The sequence below is a fragment of the Grus americana genome, chromosome 5 (assembly GCF_028858705.1).
Source record: "Grus americana isolate bGruAme1 chromosome 5, bGruAme1.mat, whole genome shotgun sequence".
NCBI lineage: Eukaryota > Metazoa > Chordata > Aves > Gruiformes > Gruidae > Grus > Grus americana.
The window spans coordinates 54,628,412-54,645,716 of record NC_072856.1 but is presented as its reverse complement, the minus strand read 5'-3'; the positions used below and the strand labels follow the sequence as shown (position 1 = coordinate 54,645,716).

Genomic DNA, 17,305 nt, shown 5'->3' with positions numbered 1-17,305 from the left:
CCTGTATGCTTCATCTTCAGTCCTGCAGAGACATCATAATACCGTGTTTGTGATAGCAGAGTCATTCCCATGGCAACAAATGGAGTCAGAAATACAAGATTCTGACCTTACTGTGTGATCAAACAAAACAGAGAACCTGGGCAGCAAAGACAAAAGTTCATCAAACAGAAATGCCTATAAACCCAGCAAGGAGGTGGGAGAGAAGCAGCAGATAAAGTCAAAATATTTCTCCTCCTCTGAAGTTCTGCCTCTAGGCAAATGTCCCTTCACAGATTTTTCTAATGCTAGGATCTGCTGTGGTTAGTCTGAGTATCTTACTCTGCAAAAAGCTCCAAGGAGAGCGAATGATAGGTTGTTAATAAAGCAATTTCACATTAATTCTTTCTTGAGGATGAGCTTTGAAAAGCAATGCTATTTTACAGTTCCTTCCAGTAGATCTAAAAACAAGGCACTTAATAAATAACATTTCAATCTCATCCCATTTCTTAGAGTTGCATTAATAGTCTCTGCTTTAGAGATCAGGGCAGTCAGTGACCTGCTCTGAATCAAATGCTGAATTTGTAAAAGAATTGGGGTAGGAAAAACATGAGTGACTAATTGCCATCGTGGTCATCTTAGGAAGCTAATGAGAAACCTGAGTGACCATAAGACACCTGCTCCCTGGGCTGCGGCAGGAACAGAGATGAGGCACAACTGGAAAAGCCCAGTATCTCCCACTAATTCATAGGCAGAAGGAGGGGAAGACAGATGTTGCAGCTGGTCTGGCAATGAAAGAATAGTTTCAGATCAAAGTAGCTTTCAAAACTAATGCTAAAGGATTGACAGCTGTAAAGCAAAAGTTTCAGGTGCTGCTAGGAAGACTGGCAGTCCTTCTCACAACTGTGTGAGAGGTGGACTTCTAATTCCCAATTTGAGTTTGTGAGAACATTTTTGAGACTTCCAGCTATAATAAACTATTGAGCAGTCACTCACAGGATCCTACCCTTTAACAACATCAGCATTAAGTCTTATTACATCTTAGTGGTAGAAGAAGGAGCATAGTTTGAACTGTCCCAAGGCAGAGGTATCTCTAATCTGATCTTCCACCAACAGAACTATACCTGGAAAAGGCTTTTTTCCTTATAGATGGGACAGTATAATAAATGTATTTGTCATATTGCTGCATATTATGGATGCAATGGAGAATTAAGAGTAAGAAATGGTCAGTGAAACCCGAAGCTGTCAGTGACAGGCCATTGGTTTATACTGATCACTCCGAGGAGTGGCTGTTCTACAGCACTACAGAGAAAGCTCTGAAAAAGAGTTGTGGCTGCCCTTATGCATAACAATTTTAGCATTGACTATAAGCACAGAAGCCCTGCAGGTTTTGTTCAGCCCATAGGCTGATGAAATCTAGGGGAGATGAAGGATTTCAGGTCTGGGCTCCATACTAGAGAAGGGAAAGTCCCGTTAGTACTGCTGCTTACCCCTGGTACTTTGGCTCGTGTTTGAGAACAGGTCACATTAGGAGCAGATGACTGCTGTGATGCAGCCAGGGTGGTGAAGCTTTAATTTGGAGGGTAAATGCTAGCTGTACCCAGGGAAGTTGTCCAAGGGTGCTTAAAGTCAGAGTCCTGCTTACAACCTGGCATTTACTCATTGCCCACTAACTACTGACAGTTCCAGTGTCCAAGGACCTGTGTTTTCACTGGCATCAGCAAGCAAGTTACCACTCAGATACTGTGGGCCAGAAACGATAGAGCAAGCAGCTGTTGCTCTGCTGCCTCTACATCTGCCTGACACAGTCATTAAATCTCATCAGCCATTTGGCTTAATGGAAGCAAACCAACTACAACAGAAGAAGGATTTCACAGCACAACTGTCTCATGATCTGTAACTGCAGCTATAATTAATTTTGTAAGCATTTATATAGAGCTGCAAGAGACTGAGAAATTTAGAAAGCAGTGGAAGAGACAGACCCTTAAAAAATAGAAAAGGGTAATTACTTTCCTCTACAATCATTCTGCTCTTTATGTTCTCTGCTGATGTTTCCCACGGACTATTCGTGGTGGTGCTGTAGTGGGACAAAGGCACTGCCTGTTAAGTCAAGCATCCAGCAGAGGCCAGAAGCCCTAATTTTGCTGCAAGCACTGACATCGCCTGTGGCTTGAACACAGGAAATTAACTTCCTCTTGTGGAAAATGTGGGTCCCACTTCAGTGGATGTTCTGCGTTGGTTTTTGTGAAGTAGGTTGGTACCTAATGCTGTAGCAGCATTAAGCGTTATTTCTATGTTCTGAGTATAAATCCATGTTTGATGTTAATGGATTATTGAGCCCTCTTTTTCAGGACTCCCGTACAGATAGTTGACTTGGCCTTTTTTTTGTGAAACACATGTAGTTCAGCTCATTGGCAGGAGATATTCAGGAATCCTGCCAGTGGAAATCTCACTTCTTAATTAATATTTCCTGAATTCTGTAGCTCCAAATATGTTCCCTCTTGTTTGGGCTAATCCGTATTAAATTCATGAGGTTAACTGAGCTACTCTAGATTTGCACAAGCATAAAAAAAAGTGCAATGATGTGATGTTTTTGTGTGTCCCTTCTGTGAATGCTCAGCAATACGTGTGACTTTAATGTCCTCTTTGCTGTCAGTGTCGTGTTTTCTCTCATTCTCTTGCATCACATAAAGTTTAAGATGTGCATGGCAAAGTGTAAGAGGTATTGAGGCAAGCTGCACTGCAAGGCCTTTTTTCTGGCATGCATCCTCATGGACCCCAAAGTCAGGATCCAAAGAGCATGTTGCAGCTGGGGACATGACTATTGGCTGGATGAGCTACAAACTAAGCTCTTTCCTGCTGATGGAGAGCAGAAGGCTGGCTTCTTTCTTCCAGGCAGCAGCACTCTTATTTCATTGACAGAAGAGTTACTAACGCAGACCACCTATACCATACACTGACTGTGAGGAGACCCGTCAGCAGCTTTGGTGTGAGCATTGGTAACTACCACTTTGTAATTGGAAAATGGACTTGGAAGCAATTGTTTTCTTCTGCTAGGAAGTCAGCAGTGTTTTCCTTCTAGAAAACAACAGTTTGCAGCAGTGAATTTTTGAAGAGAGTGAAATTCTCCTAAAAGAAATCATTTAAGCACCAACGTCAGTCAACTGCACCACAACCAAGCACCCAGGCTGAGTCCTAGGTCAATGACAACATGGGTGGTTCTCCCTCTCTGCCTGGCAGTTTGATGTATTTGAAATGCACCTCCCCAGGTCTTATTTTTCTGAGTTGCTCTTGTTTGTGTCTTTCAGAAGCGATCTGGAGGTGTGTGCTCATTCCTGCATCGAGTGTGCTGGGCAGCACTACCACTGCAACTGCTCCTCTTGCTCCTCCTGCTCCTGGCCTTCCTCCTGCCCCTGGCAGAGGACACCCACAGCTGCACGCTGGCCAACAACTTTGCTCGATCCTTCAACCTGATGCTGAGATATGAGGGCCCACCTCCAACCTAACTTCTTGGCATGGCACGAGGTGACTCTCAGAAATACAGACGCTTTGTTTTTAGCAATTGCAAGTACTGTAGATTTTAGGGCTTCTAACAAGGCTATCATATCAACTGGATAGATCACATAAATGCGACATAAGATTAGTCTACTTTAATCAGGTATTTGAGCAAATTTATTATTTTTACAATATTTTATTATAATATTTATAATGTGTATATAGAGATTGTGTATGTATATGTATGTACATATATATATAGAAAAATGCACATCTGTGGTCAAACTAACACCTGCCATCTGCTCATCCACTGTTTGGAGATAATCCTGCAATGTTTCTACCATCTTTCAACAAGGAATACTGAATGATGCCTTGGTTGTGGGGTTTTTGGGTGATTTTTAAAATCAGATTCTTGTTATTTACAACGCAAGTCAGAATAAGCATGAGAAGATGTCGTCATACACCAGAGTGCAAACTGGAGAGCAGGCAGAGTAGAATCATGTTTGAATATAGTGGTTGACATTCAGCCCAAGGAAAACTGGGACGATTCTGTTTGAAGTCTTGTGGGGGTTATTCGAGTATCTGCATGCAGGCATTGCAGAAGGTAATGGAAATGTTTCCACTGACTTCAGTAGGAGTTGGGGTGGGCCTCCTCTTGTTCTCATTTTTTACCTGATTTCTTTTCCAATTACTGTGTTCTCCAGCCCACCTGAATCAGGGGAGGTTGAATACAGTAGGAAGAAAGATGGGAAAAAATAATATTTTTTAGCATCTCAACAGCAGGAGAACTTTTAAAATCAGGTCATAATTTTCTGAACAAATTTTTGAGCACTGAACAAAACCTCGTATTAGTGATCTTGTCTATAAAAAGCAGTGGGTTTTTTTTTTTGTTTGTGGGTTTTTGTGTTTGTGTTTTTGCTTTCTTTATAGAGAGGCATTTGGTAATGGATCATAAAGCTTGAACAGTGGGATGCAGCCTGGCTCAGTGTTAACGAAGCAAAAGTCAGAAGTACTTCAGTAATACCACCCTGGAAACAAGATTCCTTCCTACCATGTTTTTATGTTAATGGTTTGTCCAACTGATGTAAACTGATTGTATCAAATACAGTCAAGCATAGATCTCTATATAGTCTAAACTTTAAGATGATGACTTGTAATTTATTTACCTAACCTTATGCCTGATTTATCAATTTTTTGAATGTGCATTTTAACATTGCCTTTTAATGTAAAAGCAGTTCTAACATTACTGTGATGAAACCATTCTTAGTGGTGTTTTACCTAATTGACTCCCAAGAGAAAAGTTAATTTCTAAAATTTTGTGCCATTTCTGAGAGCTATCCCTTCTTGCCTCATCTTTTTAGCCACAGTAGTAATCATGAAAAAAAAAAAAAAAATTAAACAGAGGAAACAGTTACTTTTCCCATCCTGGCTATGTTGTGGGAGGAGCTTGTCTTCTGGGTATTAGTATGGTATATTCAGAGTTGTTTTCCAAATAAGTTCCAAAATAATGTTAAGTCTGTTGTGCAGGTAAATTATTTAGTAGCTGAGGAACTGAAAGAGGAAGTCATATTTCTTTAACAAAACGATGAAAGTTTTGCTAAAGAAGGAAACTTGGGTAGAATAGGGAGGTGTAGCAGCAAGGAGCTCATTATAGGCACAGAATGAGGGAGAACAGGCAGATGTGAAAGAGGACTAGCTAAAGATAGAGAGGTGTCCAACAATTTATAAAGCCCAGGAAAAGAAGTCATGATGAACAGAGATGACATACAGGCTCTAAGGAGGAAAAATGTCCGAATCTTTTTGATTCCCTCTCCCTGATACGCTATTGGTACTATTGTATACTAAACAGCTTTTCTGCAGTAAGGTTTAAAATGGGGCAAGTAACAGGGACTCTACCATGTTCTGAGGGGACTCTTCCAATGCCAGCACTCTGTCACTGTGTTCCTAATAATGCTTCTGACTACACTGGGTTTGCTAGAGTTGGATAAAAATGTTAAATTTCTTCTAAAACTGAAAAGAAGTGGGAATTAGAGAACAGAGAGCAGCAATGGTGAGGGTGTTCAGGTCGAGCACAAGGGGAGTGTGAGGAGGCTGCACTGATGCAGATTAAAACCGAACTGTCAGGAGGTAGCAGAGATCTAGAGAGCGGGCGGAGGGGGCTGAAAGCAGAAAGGTGGGAGTAGATGTATGCTGATCGATAAGACATTCACATCTAAACGGGAAGCAAAGGAAGGTAAGGTTTGTGATTTCTGTCATGAAGGAGCCAGATGGAGAGGAGCTATAATTCATCAGAAAATGGGGCAAATGAATTCCTTCTTCGCAACCTTCTTTCTGGTGGCGGAGGATGTACCTCCTTCTCTGCCCTGATTAGCTGTTCAAGAGCCATGCACGTTCCCACAATACTCCTCTAAAAATTGCTTCCAGCCCTAAGGGAAGAACCCCGTGGCTGCACAGCAAGGAGCTAATCATCACATACATCTCCATTTCACATTAAATGCTCCAGTAGAAAAGAAGTGTGGAGGAAGAGGGACTAGTAACAAAACCTGCTGTCTGTGGATGTGTGGATGTGTACTTGTGCATGCACTTTTCTGTGGCATAGCTACGTTGCACTTCTCGGAGTTTTGCTGAGCTGTACCAGGTGATGAAAGTAAAATGCCAGTGAGAAAGTAAAAATAATGAGGAATAATATAGCCACAAGAGAAAATTAGTAGGGAGACAGGCAAGTTTTTTCTATGAAAGCCCAAAATCTCACATCAGATTTCTTTCTGCCTAGACTTTCTGATCTGGATGATTTTTATGGGTTCACAAATGCATTTGACACCACAGGGGTATGCAACTGGGGGGAAAAATTTCTACACAGAGGACCATAACAGAACAACTGCATCGTCACCTTGATTTTTCAGTGTTGTGGCAGGTTTAAAAAAACCCACTAAATTAGAAACACACTTTTGCTGCTGGGTTTGCATTCAATTTATTCTATAAGTCCCCTGTCTGTAATCTTGGAATTTTTTTGCTTTAAATCTCAGCAAATCCATTCTCATTAACTTAAGTAATCTAAATATCTCACATAAGTGATGAATCTTTCTACTTTGCAATAGAAACTATCCAAAGCACAGGACTTTGATGTTCATCTCACTCAAAACAATTTCAGTCTTCCATAGTGTCTTTGACCTCACCTCTCCAATGCAGGTGTGAGATTTTTCTAAGAAAGAAAGAATTAATAAAAAATCACAGAAGTGAGCTTGAAATGTAAATACAAAATTTACTTTCTTTTTAATTCTCTTGTTATTCTTCTGGAAAGTTTGTGATACTGATCCCTGGAAGTGTGTGTAAATATTAATCAAGTCAGTAGTTGGAATAATGAAAACAAACTGCCTGGTTCAACTTCCAGGAAACTGAACAAAGCTCAGATTCCTCAAACACAAACTAAATTATACCATTTCCAAATCAGTCCTTAAAATCTTGAGCACTGTCCTTCATGCCTGAATCTTTGCTCACACAGGATTTGGGGGTTACACCCTCACTTTTGTGCCTATAAAATCTCCAGCTCATACTTCTCTGACATCCATACGTAACTGAGAAGTGTTATAGCTCAGCTTTGGATTGGGGCCACTGCCTTAAGACATCCCTTGCCAGAACACAGGATTCACAAAACAGATATGCATCCACAACTGAGGGCTTGCACTACTTTAATCCAGATCCAACCACTCTCAGTGGGTGCTAAAACCCTATAAAATAGATTGAATATGTTTGACCTTGTAAATTGTGCATCTGGCTCATGTATAGGCCTATACTGCATGCAGATACCCAGCCTGTTCACAGAGCAGAGCTCTTGTGCATCTCTCCAAGCTCTTTTGCCTGCACGACTGGACCCAATATTTGATCGACCACATTAATGACTCTTTAGTGTTGAAGGCAAAATCCTGCACTCCAGTGCCCACGCATTAAAGTAAGAATTCTGCACAGCCCCAAAGGCACACTTCAAACCCAGCATTTGGAATGAAAGCAAGACTAATTTATAAATTGTAATTGATTTTGTAGCCGGTTGCTTTCAACAGAATTTTCCATGACTGCAATACAGTGAGGTAGAAAATTGCTGTTGTACCACGTGTCTATTAATAGCCCTTTCTCTGATTCCAGCTAGCAATTTAGATTGTATTAAATATTATTTATATATGCCCTCTCCAGAAAACTCTGTATGAAAAAAACATTCAGTACTATGCACACACATTAAAAACATTTTATTCCCTTGTTAGCACAGAATCTCCAGAGCAATCATGATGTCTGCAAAGTACCAGCTTATTTGCCCTGATGGAGATGATACTTACTAAACTCAAACATTTGGGGCTGAAAAGGAAGCTACTAGCCTAACTAATACCAACCACCTCATGATCACTGAATAATCTGGAGAGCTTTTAGAATGACTTTCTGCTTCTCCTTAATCCTTTTTGCTGGGATAGTTGAAGACCTCAGAGAGAAGAAATGTATCCAAAAAATGGCCGCCACTAGATAGGCAGATAGTAATCTCTGCACATCTGAAGAAATAGTATGTTCTTTTTCATTCCTCTAGGACCTAAGGAGTTTGCTCCATCTGATCTTCTCTTCAGTATTAAATAGGAAATGTTTTACTTTGATATGTGTGCATACACATCTCATTAGCACTAAAGAGATTTGAAGAATGAGTTCATATACAGGAATTCTTTTAACTTTTGTCAACAAGAGAGTACATTGTCGTCTTCTCTGCAGAAAAAATAAAACCACTCTGTGGCAGAGATTCCCAGAGCAAACAAAACCTTTGGGAACAACTGAAGATTACAGACTGAAATGAAATTATCCACCCTAGAAAACTGGAGAAATAGTTTTGCCCTTCAAGAAATGTGGGTATAAATACCCCAATAAACATATCTTTCCCAGGCATCATAGGTGTCTTTCAGTTCATAGGTTATGTACGCAGCTGGCTGGAAGAACTGCTTTTGGAGACTTTACTATCCGTTGGACAGTATCAGTTGCTAGTCTGCAGCTGAAAACACGTTTGCCCAATGAACTATATCAGCTTCTTCCAGAGTCACTGGGGGCTGTCAGAGATATTCTTAGTAGTTCTCAGATCATTGACCTGCTCTGAGCCATTACAAGTTTAGTGCATTAATCTATCTGTCGGTGGTTGGCAACTCTCAGAAACCAGTTTATTAAAATACTAAAGATAACATTGTTGGTACAGACATCACGATTCATTCAGAAAACAATCTTGTTATTTTTTCCATATTTAAACATAATTATCTATTGGTTATACCTGGTTATAAACCCAGCCATAGGTGGTAACTGTGTGGAATATTTTAGGCACAAGGCTTTTTGACTTACACACGTGTATTTAAGAATTGTGGGTTCATTTTGCACTTGCTCAATGATAAAACAAAACAAAAAAAAAGATTCTTGAATGTAGCATTTTCAAAAAAACCCAAAAAACATAAGGCACGTTGGAATAATCTGTCATACAGTTGATTTTTTTATTATCTCTTGTCTATCCAATTTAAACTACGGATATGTGTCTACCAGAGAGATATCAGTAGATCTGGAAAGAAAAGGAATATCTATCAGGAATATACCAATTCAGGCAGGAGCCTCAGTGGCACCTCTGTTACCTAACCTACTTCAGCAATTGCCAGATTGAGCTCCTTGTACCTGTGAGCTAACCACCCTCCTCCTAGTAAACCGTGGTTGAGATGGAAGTGCACAGGTGAAGATACAGCATCCCAGTGGAAGCAGCAGGAGACATCAGGTCTTCAAAAGGCAGCCTGATATCTCGATGCAAGAGGTGAACCTGTAGGTTTGGCATAATGAGAGCAACCGAGGACTAATGACACAGGAACAAGGGTTTGCTGTCTTGCTCTGCCAGACAAAATTTCGACAGTGACCATCAGCACTGTCCAGTTTCACATCCCTCACTGTGGAAGGAGGCTGCCCTCAGAGTAATTCATTCTAGCTGAAATTTGAGCCTTGGAAATTTTTTTTTTACTTTTCATTAAATACAGAAGAAACTGCTAAATCAACCCCCTCAGTGACAGATTAATGGTAGGTGGTAGGCGCTTATGCTCCAGGAAAAGATGCGGGAAATGCTATTGTAGATAGAAAGATAGTCATGAAGGTCTCTGTCCAATCCTTAGGAATTAGAGATTTATTATAGAACTGAAGTAGGAGGTTTTCTGTTCCTTTGCAAGTAAATGCCAGGTGTTGCCTTTAGTCTTCTGGATTTTGGGGGGGGAGCCTGTTCAGTGCCTTACTGAGTGCTAGTGGCTTTCTGGCTTCAGAGCAGTTTATGGCAGCAAGTTCCACATCCTTCTTACGAGTTGTGTGAAAAAGGTATTCCCCTGAATTAGTTTTGAATCAGAAACCTTTTATTTGATTTTCTTTCTTTGGCCCCTGTGTGTTGAATACAAGGAAGAAGAAAGACCAGCACTAGCCTCTCCAGACCATCCTTTGTTTTTCCTTCTTTTATCAGAGCAGGGGCAGTTTGGCTTTGTCTCCTTCCTAAGTAAATGATCACCAGTCTTTTCTGCTTCTTTCCATGTTACAGTTCTTCCACACCGCTCATCATTTCTGTCACCTTTCTCTTAACTGTTTCCACTGCCAGTTCTTCCTCCATATGTAGAGCAAAAAATCTAGTCCTGTTTCAATAAATTGAAATTCAATAAATTTTTCCCCCATTGCAGTTCCTCCTGCAGATGCTCTGCCTGTTTCTGCTGCCCCCTGTATCAAAAGAGCCTTCATCAGTATCTGAGGAGACTCTAGTCCTTGCCAGCCATCTCTTCCAAATCTCCTGGCCATCTCCTGCCCTCATCTGCCTTCTGTGTTGGCTCAGGAACTGTCCTTAATGTTCACATCTGCAGATGGGAGTGCAAGGGTGTCACCTGACAAACAATTATTAATAATGAAAGCCTTGCCATTAGCATTGTTCATAGCCTGCCCAGATCCTTTTCTCTTCTTCTCTCTAAGCAGGTTTTGATGTGTAATCCAATTACTGCATGCAGAAAATCGCCCCTTGATCAGCGAGGAGGGCTGGTGTTTCAGTTTCAGCTCTATTATCCTTGCGTTCAGTGCCTGTATGAGCGCTCCCATGTGCTGCCAGGCCTGGGGCCGTGGGCTCCAGGGTGCGTGCCCTTGAGCTGCCAGGAGTCTTTGAATGTCACTGTTATATGCCCTAATAAGCCAGGACCCTTTTTTTTGAGCTGGAAAAAAAAAAGCAAGCAAAAGAAAATGGTCACTTTTAACAAACTGATTTCACAACTCATTTATCAAGCCCTCTAGCAAACCATTTATTTTAGCTCCTTTTTGCTCCATCAAAAGCTGCATGTTAAAAGGGAGAGGTGAATTTGGAGAGGCTGGAAACAAGGCAGGCTGCAGTGCCACCCGCCCGCACCGGCGCTTTGCCGGGAGGCCTCCAGCTGCAATTCAGGGGTAGGAGCTGTTATTTTTTCCTGAAGTGACTCCCACCTTCAAAATCAAATTATTTCTTTTGTCAAGTCCAATAAGCATTGAACACCACAGACTTGGTTTCACTACAGATATGAATGAACACCTCTGTGCGGTACTTTCCATTGCCATGAAATATATATGTATATATATGTATATATACATAATGGGGAGTGTGATTATTGTTCTACTTAAAGAAAGGTGACATTCCACTTCAATGTAACTTTCAAGTGCAGCTTTTAAAAGAAATGGTGTCTTAAAAGGAAGCTGTAAGAGTTTAGAGGTATGTATTTTAATGAGCTTTAATGAGTTTTAATAAGCTTTGAGTTAGGGCTTCAGCCTCTAAGGCCAAAAGCACCCGAGATGATTTTCCTATCACCTTCCCAGATCAGACCCTGTAAGAGTTTCAGCTGGGAGTCACAGCTTGAGCACTGGCTGTTCCTGAAGGTATTTGGATGCTGCATGTACTAAATGCGTGTCTGTTCTCAAACGCCAGCCTCCATTTTGTACGTGTGCCTGACTGAAAGAAAAAGACATACCTTCGTCTTGCTCTGAGACCCTGGCTGTCATTTTTATCTCAGCAGATGTATTCCTTTTGATCAGCGTCACTCTTTCCATTTTTTTCTTCCTTTTAATTTGTGCTAATTGAGTTTATCAGGTGATTCCAGGAGGGCACGCTCCACTTGCCCAGCCTCAGAGCTTCCCTTCCAGCAACATACCACCTTCTCATTTGTTTACTTGGGTGTACTGGACCACTGTGAAGCAACTGCACAAGCAATAACGTGGGTGTTGCATTTTTCTGTCAATGCCTTTTGTAAGACATAAGACTCCATTGACATTGAGAAGTGGTAGGAGACCCAGAAGCTGTATTGTTGTTTACTAGCAATATAACTGATGGACAGTGCTTCTACAGGGGACCTGTCTTCACTTCTCAAAGCAGCTGGCTGTCTCGGGCCCAATTTAATTAACAAGGCTGGATTATAAACAATCTTGGATCCCTTCACTGACACTCCATCAATCTTGCTTCCATCAGTTTTTGTGCTTTTATTTAGTTTCAAGCTAGAAGAAAGTTTAAAGAAATGTGCTAAGACTCCTGTATAGTTTGAGTAAATATCCCATATATTTCACAAAAATTACAACAAAATGAAGAGATTTACTCTCACATTGAACAGAATTAATAAGAAGTTCTAATTGATGTATTAAAAAGTTATTAAGAACAGCCTGGACTGATGTTTCTGCAAGCAAACTGTTCTCTGCTTTTAATTTCAAAAATCAGCAAATATTGAGGTACATTTTGCCACCTTCTGTTGGAAGCGACGTGGAACTAAATATGAGTCCTCCCAAATGGGAGGTTTATTGATGTAGATCTAAATTTCACCAGTATGTCCCACGTTAGATCCCCCACCTCTGGGCAGAGAGGAGACCTGAGACTGTTCACAAGAGAAACTCATATTGTGAATGGTTTTAAAATTCTTCAGAGCTCCTATCCACTTCCAAATGTCAGTAATGGGGAGGATCAGAAACCTTCCTGTGAACCCTGTGCATTTTGCATTGTGAAATCCTGGCTTGAATTCAGGGCTCCACCTCAGCTTCTTGTAAATGTTAATATTCAAGCAGAACAAAAATGTTAGAGGCAATTACAGCATGAACATCTCTTCTTGTTTATGTATAGTAGCTGATAGCAGAGTCTGTAATAATAATCTGTGTTTATACATGTGCTGGTCAATGTAACAGTTGGGTACAAAATACCTTTTCACTGTCAGAAGAAAATAACTGGATTGATGTCACTTTTTGCTTGTATGAATATAATTATTTGCCTTGCAGGGACCAGTTCCACTTTTGTCATGTTATTTATGACTTTTAAATACATTTGTGATAAATTAGGCTCGTTTCTAAGGTAAACAATACTGGAGCCAAGCAGCTGTCTCTGTACATGTGCATGTTATCACAGCTGATATCAAGTCCAAGTCAGACTCCTTGTCTTGCTTGGACCTTTCCTTAACCTTTCTGGCTTATTCAGGGAAATGCGGACCAGTCTATTTTCTTATTAAAAATGCAACTTTTTGAAAAGCTGAACTTATTTTTTAAATCCTTTCTTTTTACAACTCTTGATTCAGAAAGACTGTAATAATCATATTTTTCTAAACTGCCAATTGCTTGTGTTGGGAAATAATATATAGATATATATTTTATTCTACAGATTTCCATGTAGTTTTGAAACTCTTTGTTTTCATATATATACTACTATTTGCTGGAATTATCTCAAAAAGCTGTAAGCTTCTATATATTGACTCTATGAAATTGTATAAAAATGCAGCTGCATAAAAAGACTGACTTTATTTTTTATCTAAATTGTTAGAGCTAAGTCATCCTTAGTGTTATTCCATGCAAGATGTACGGAAAGAAATCAGGTCATTGTTTCAAAAGGCTGGACAGCGTTACATGACACTTCCTAAAAAGTCTCAACTGAAAGTCAGGAGAATTTATCCTAGAAGTGCTGCCATTTCGGGGCCTGATTCTATAGTTTATTCACACTGTTTAGGACCTCATTTCACAAGTACTCCCATAAAATTTCATGGGAAATATTAAAAACAAGAGCCTGTGATGTGTGAATAGCAGTGATAGAATAAGGCCCTTTTCTGATAAAGCACGGGACCTTTTAACAAGTTCAGAGGTTAGCTTTTGAGTATTTCAGGACAACTTCTTGTGTTCTTTTCTCTGCTGTGGACTCCTCCTGTGTATTCTGGATTTATTCCATAGCTGAAATGCCAGATTAAATTGATGGAAGCCCTGTGCGCAGATGAACATAATAGAAAGCTGCAGTGAAATATTGCAGAAAATGGCCTGATTTCATTCTTCAGAACAACAGTTGAAGTCACCCACAGCCTTGGCTTCTCTGCACCTGTGAAGCAGAGGCCTTTGGTTTGTACCTTGGTCATGGCGTAACATGGAAGGATTTCTGCTGTCTGCCTGGAAAATACTGTCTGTTCCTCAACCTTGTCAGAAGCATAATATTTTGTCAAGTTAAAAAAAAAATAATCTGATTCTGCAAGTCTCATCTGGGAGTTAAGGGCAGCTGGGACCTTCTGTGATCAGGCCCCATTATTCTAAATGTTTATCCCTCGATGACGAATAAAATATGATGTGGCTTTGCTGTTTGCAAGTAGGATAAAGAGACTGGAAATTCATCACCCCAGGCCCTAGCCTTGTGCCTGTTTTGTGATGCTCCACTGTTACCAATGAACTAGGTTGAATCAGATTATAAAATCAGAGTATTTTATTGCATGTGTCCTTTTTTCTAATGAAAAAATAGTTGTATTTGATGTTGCAGTCATAATGCAGTAAATAAACACATATGTATCTCTTTTTAAGGACTTTTAAATTATTCGGGGGGGGGGGGTTCACATTTTTGTTGTGCCTATTTCTTACCATCAGAGTATTTGGGCTGACCTAGAAACACCCAGAACAAGTGAAGCAAGGATATAATTTGCTGCTGCCTGTCTGCTCATGTACCACTGGAAGAAGGTTGTGCTGAATGTACCTACTTCACTCTAGCCCTGTAAGATTTAATAGAAAATGTCAGCTTCTCTGTAAGACCGTGCAGTTGTTTGCATAGAATTCTACCAGACCCAAAGAAAATGTGAATTTGCTAAATCGTAATTATTATGCAGTATGATTTCTTACAGCATTAGCCTCTGACACTCTTTCTCTGTGGGCTTGCCCTCAACCTCAAACTTGCTAAGACAAAGGGGAATTTTTTGAGAACTTCAGGTTTTAACACCAATCACATGTAGTGAGTGAGCAGCGCATTAGTTGATTTCTGCACCACTGATTTCTCTGAAGAGTAATCACTGCAGCATGTATGTGTGGATGCACATCTCTCATTAGCATCCAAGTAATTGCTGGTTTCTTTCCTGAATCTTTATGAGATAGAGTCTGCCAGGATCTCTGACATCAAAGGGCTCTACAGGCAGTTACTTTTGGAGGAGTGGAAAACCACTACAATTTTCTGGTGAACCTGTGGGCTTGGTTGCCTGTTGGTTTCATGAACACACTGAGCTTTATCCAGGTCTTTGACTTCCTCCAGCTTTTTGGACCACGCGGTCCTGTGCCTTTCTGTGAGCTGTCTCCTGCTAAGCCTCCAAAAGTACAAATGCAGACACTTTAGCTGATCATAGCTGTGTCAAGATCAGAGCGGCAGCTCAAATCCAGAAGAGAATGGGGTAAAACAAGTCCAGGGCTGTAGGAAGAGCAGACTATGATGGTGGGACAGTGACATTCCCATAAGGGCTACAATCAGTGCACAAAAAAATTTATGTTCTTTTTTCTTTTTTTTTGTCCTTTGCAATGCATTTTTTCATCTTGCAGTTCATTTTTTGTGGAGCCAGAAAGCAGGCTTCTTTGTGTATATCAGGCCTCTTCTTCTGGAACCAACAAAGCAACTGGGGACTTGATTTTGTCCCAGACACTGTATATAGACCAGGAAAGACTGTCGTTCAGCAGGGAGGAGAGAAAAGTGCCTAAGAATAGTTGAAAGAGCTCACACTTGTGTGGTGAATGAATATTTTGTTGACCAGGTTCAGACTGCAAACAACTCTACAGCTGATCGGTGGGAGTTGAGACAGTGAACAAGAATTATTATAAACACTTTTAGAGGACAATTAAATACTCCAGGCAGTTACAAGTCTCTTAAGTTATATATGAGTAGAGAAACACCTGTTACAGATAGCAACCCTGCCGCCAGAGGATGGAAGTATCTGTTTAGGTTGTAGCAGCAAAAGGTGGCAAGTTCAATAAATAAAAATAATAGGGTAAGACCCTCAAGTGGAGTAAATCAGTGTAACTTCACTGAAGCTTTTGGAACTAAGTCAATTTACAGCAGTAAGAATCTGGCTTGTAGTCAACAGGGGTTTTACAGAATGCTTAAAACCTCTCCATTTAAAGAGTTCTCCTCTGTCTTATGCCTGTGCACTAAATCGTACCTGCACGAACGTCCTCGCTGGTATAATGAGGTCATTTCGGATGTAAGCGTTCATTATATGCTTAGGTAAATTAAAGGAAAAAATACGTCATTAGCAAAGTCTTAAATAAAAAGGGATGGAGCAAGGTTACCGAGTGAGAACTATTTAAATAAAATCAATCTCAGCCCTGGAGAGTTAATGGGGAGTGGCTTTCTATGGAAAAGGGCTGATGGTGTGTTGATGCTGCACGTAGAAGCTGAGCGCTACGGCCATGAGAGATTAAAAGCAGGGACTGAGGGTTTTTCTGGGTTAATATTTCAAGCTTTCTAAATTTCATTCTGTGACATACCATGAATGCAGCCTTGGTTTCCAACTGCAGAAAAACGCTCTGATAAACACATATTGCTGGAGCAAATGAAACTGAAGGCTCATCCGGTTTTACCGTAGCACTCGTGGTATTAAGAGGGATTGTAATATAATCCTCTTCAATGAATAACCCTAACAGATGTTATCAGGGTTGCTCTGTACGAGCCGTGGACCTTTCGCTAGAACTCCCTCTGTGGAAGTCCAGTTCATAAATTGTCCTAATGGGCTGCCTGCCTCGTCCCGCTGCTGCGGCAGCATGAAAGGGAGGTGGTTACCAGCGGCCTTGAAAGCCGGCATTATTCCCATCTGGTTTGCATTACAATACTGCTAAATATTTCATGCTTTTTGTTTTACAAACAAATAAGAGCAGAACTAATCTTTTTGTTTAATGTTCTTTGATTGACGTTTGAGCGGGGAAAAAAAGTTTGGGGTTTGTTTTTTGATTTTTTTTTTTCATCAGTTCTTAACGTGGCTCTTCAAAAGCTTTTAATGGAAGATAGAGCAGATCACCGTCGACTTTTCTGGTGGGCTTTTTATGGCACCATTGATACAGGAAAAGATACGGGGGGAAATCCAGATGATGAATGTGCTGTTCAATCAGCTGGGATTTCTTTGCTTGCGAGGAGATAACTCGATGAAGTGCAAACAGAGACAGGGAGCAGACGTTGACTGCTTGTCAGCTATATACAGAACTATCTCTGGCTGGGGCTGCTGGAAAACACAGCAGCTATTAGTACCCCTTTGCCCTTTCACAGCGCCCTGTCAGAGGGTCCCCAAGCACTGCAGCAAGAGCCATCCATTAAACCCAGAGCAACCAGTCTGTTTAATCACCCCCGCTTTACAGGGAGGGGAACGGCAGCCCTGGGAGGATTCAGCCGGCATTTTAACCTCCCGGTTCCCTAAACTCCTGCTGAGGTGGATGAGCGAAGGCGTTCCCACGGCACTTGGCGTCTATGGCGGCAGGGGCTGCCTCTACCCCGGCGGGACCCACCTCCACTCAGGGACCTTCATCCATGGGGCAGAGGCAGAGGGGGGAGGGG

General features: G+C 40.9%; 1 protein-coding gene across 6 annotated transcripts in view; it reads left to right on the top strand.

The window, feature by feature from the left end:
- Nucleotides 1-14,304, top strand: part of SYNE3 (spectrin repeat containing nuclear envelope family member 3) — an 83,296-nt gene extending 68,992 nt beyond the window's left edge. For all 6 annotated transcript variants that reach the window (XM_054825887.1, XM_054825890.1, XM_054825886.1 and 3 more), the window contains exon 18: nt 3,285-14,304. In XM_054825887.1, the coding sequence (XP_054681862.1) occupies nt 3,285-3,482 (198 nt within the window). In that variant the 3' untranslated portion in view covers nt 3,483-14,304. The remainder of the gene's footprint in view (nt 1-3,284) is intronic.
- Nucleotides 14,305-17,305: the final 3,001 nt, after the last annotated feature.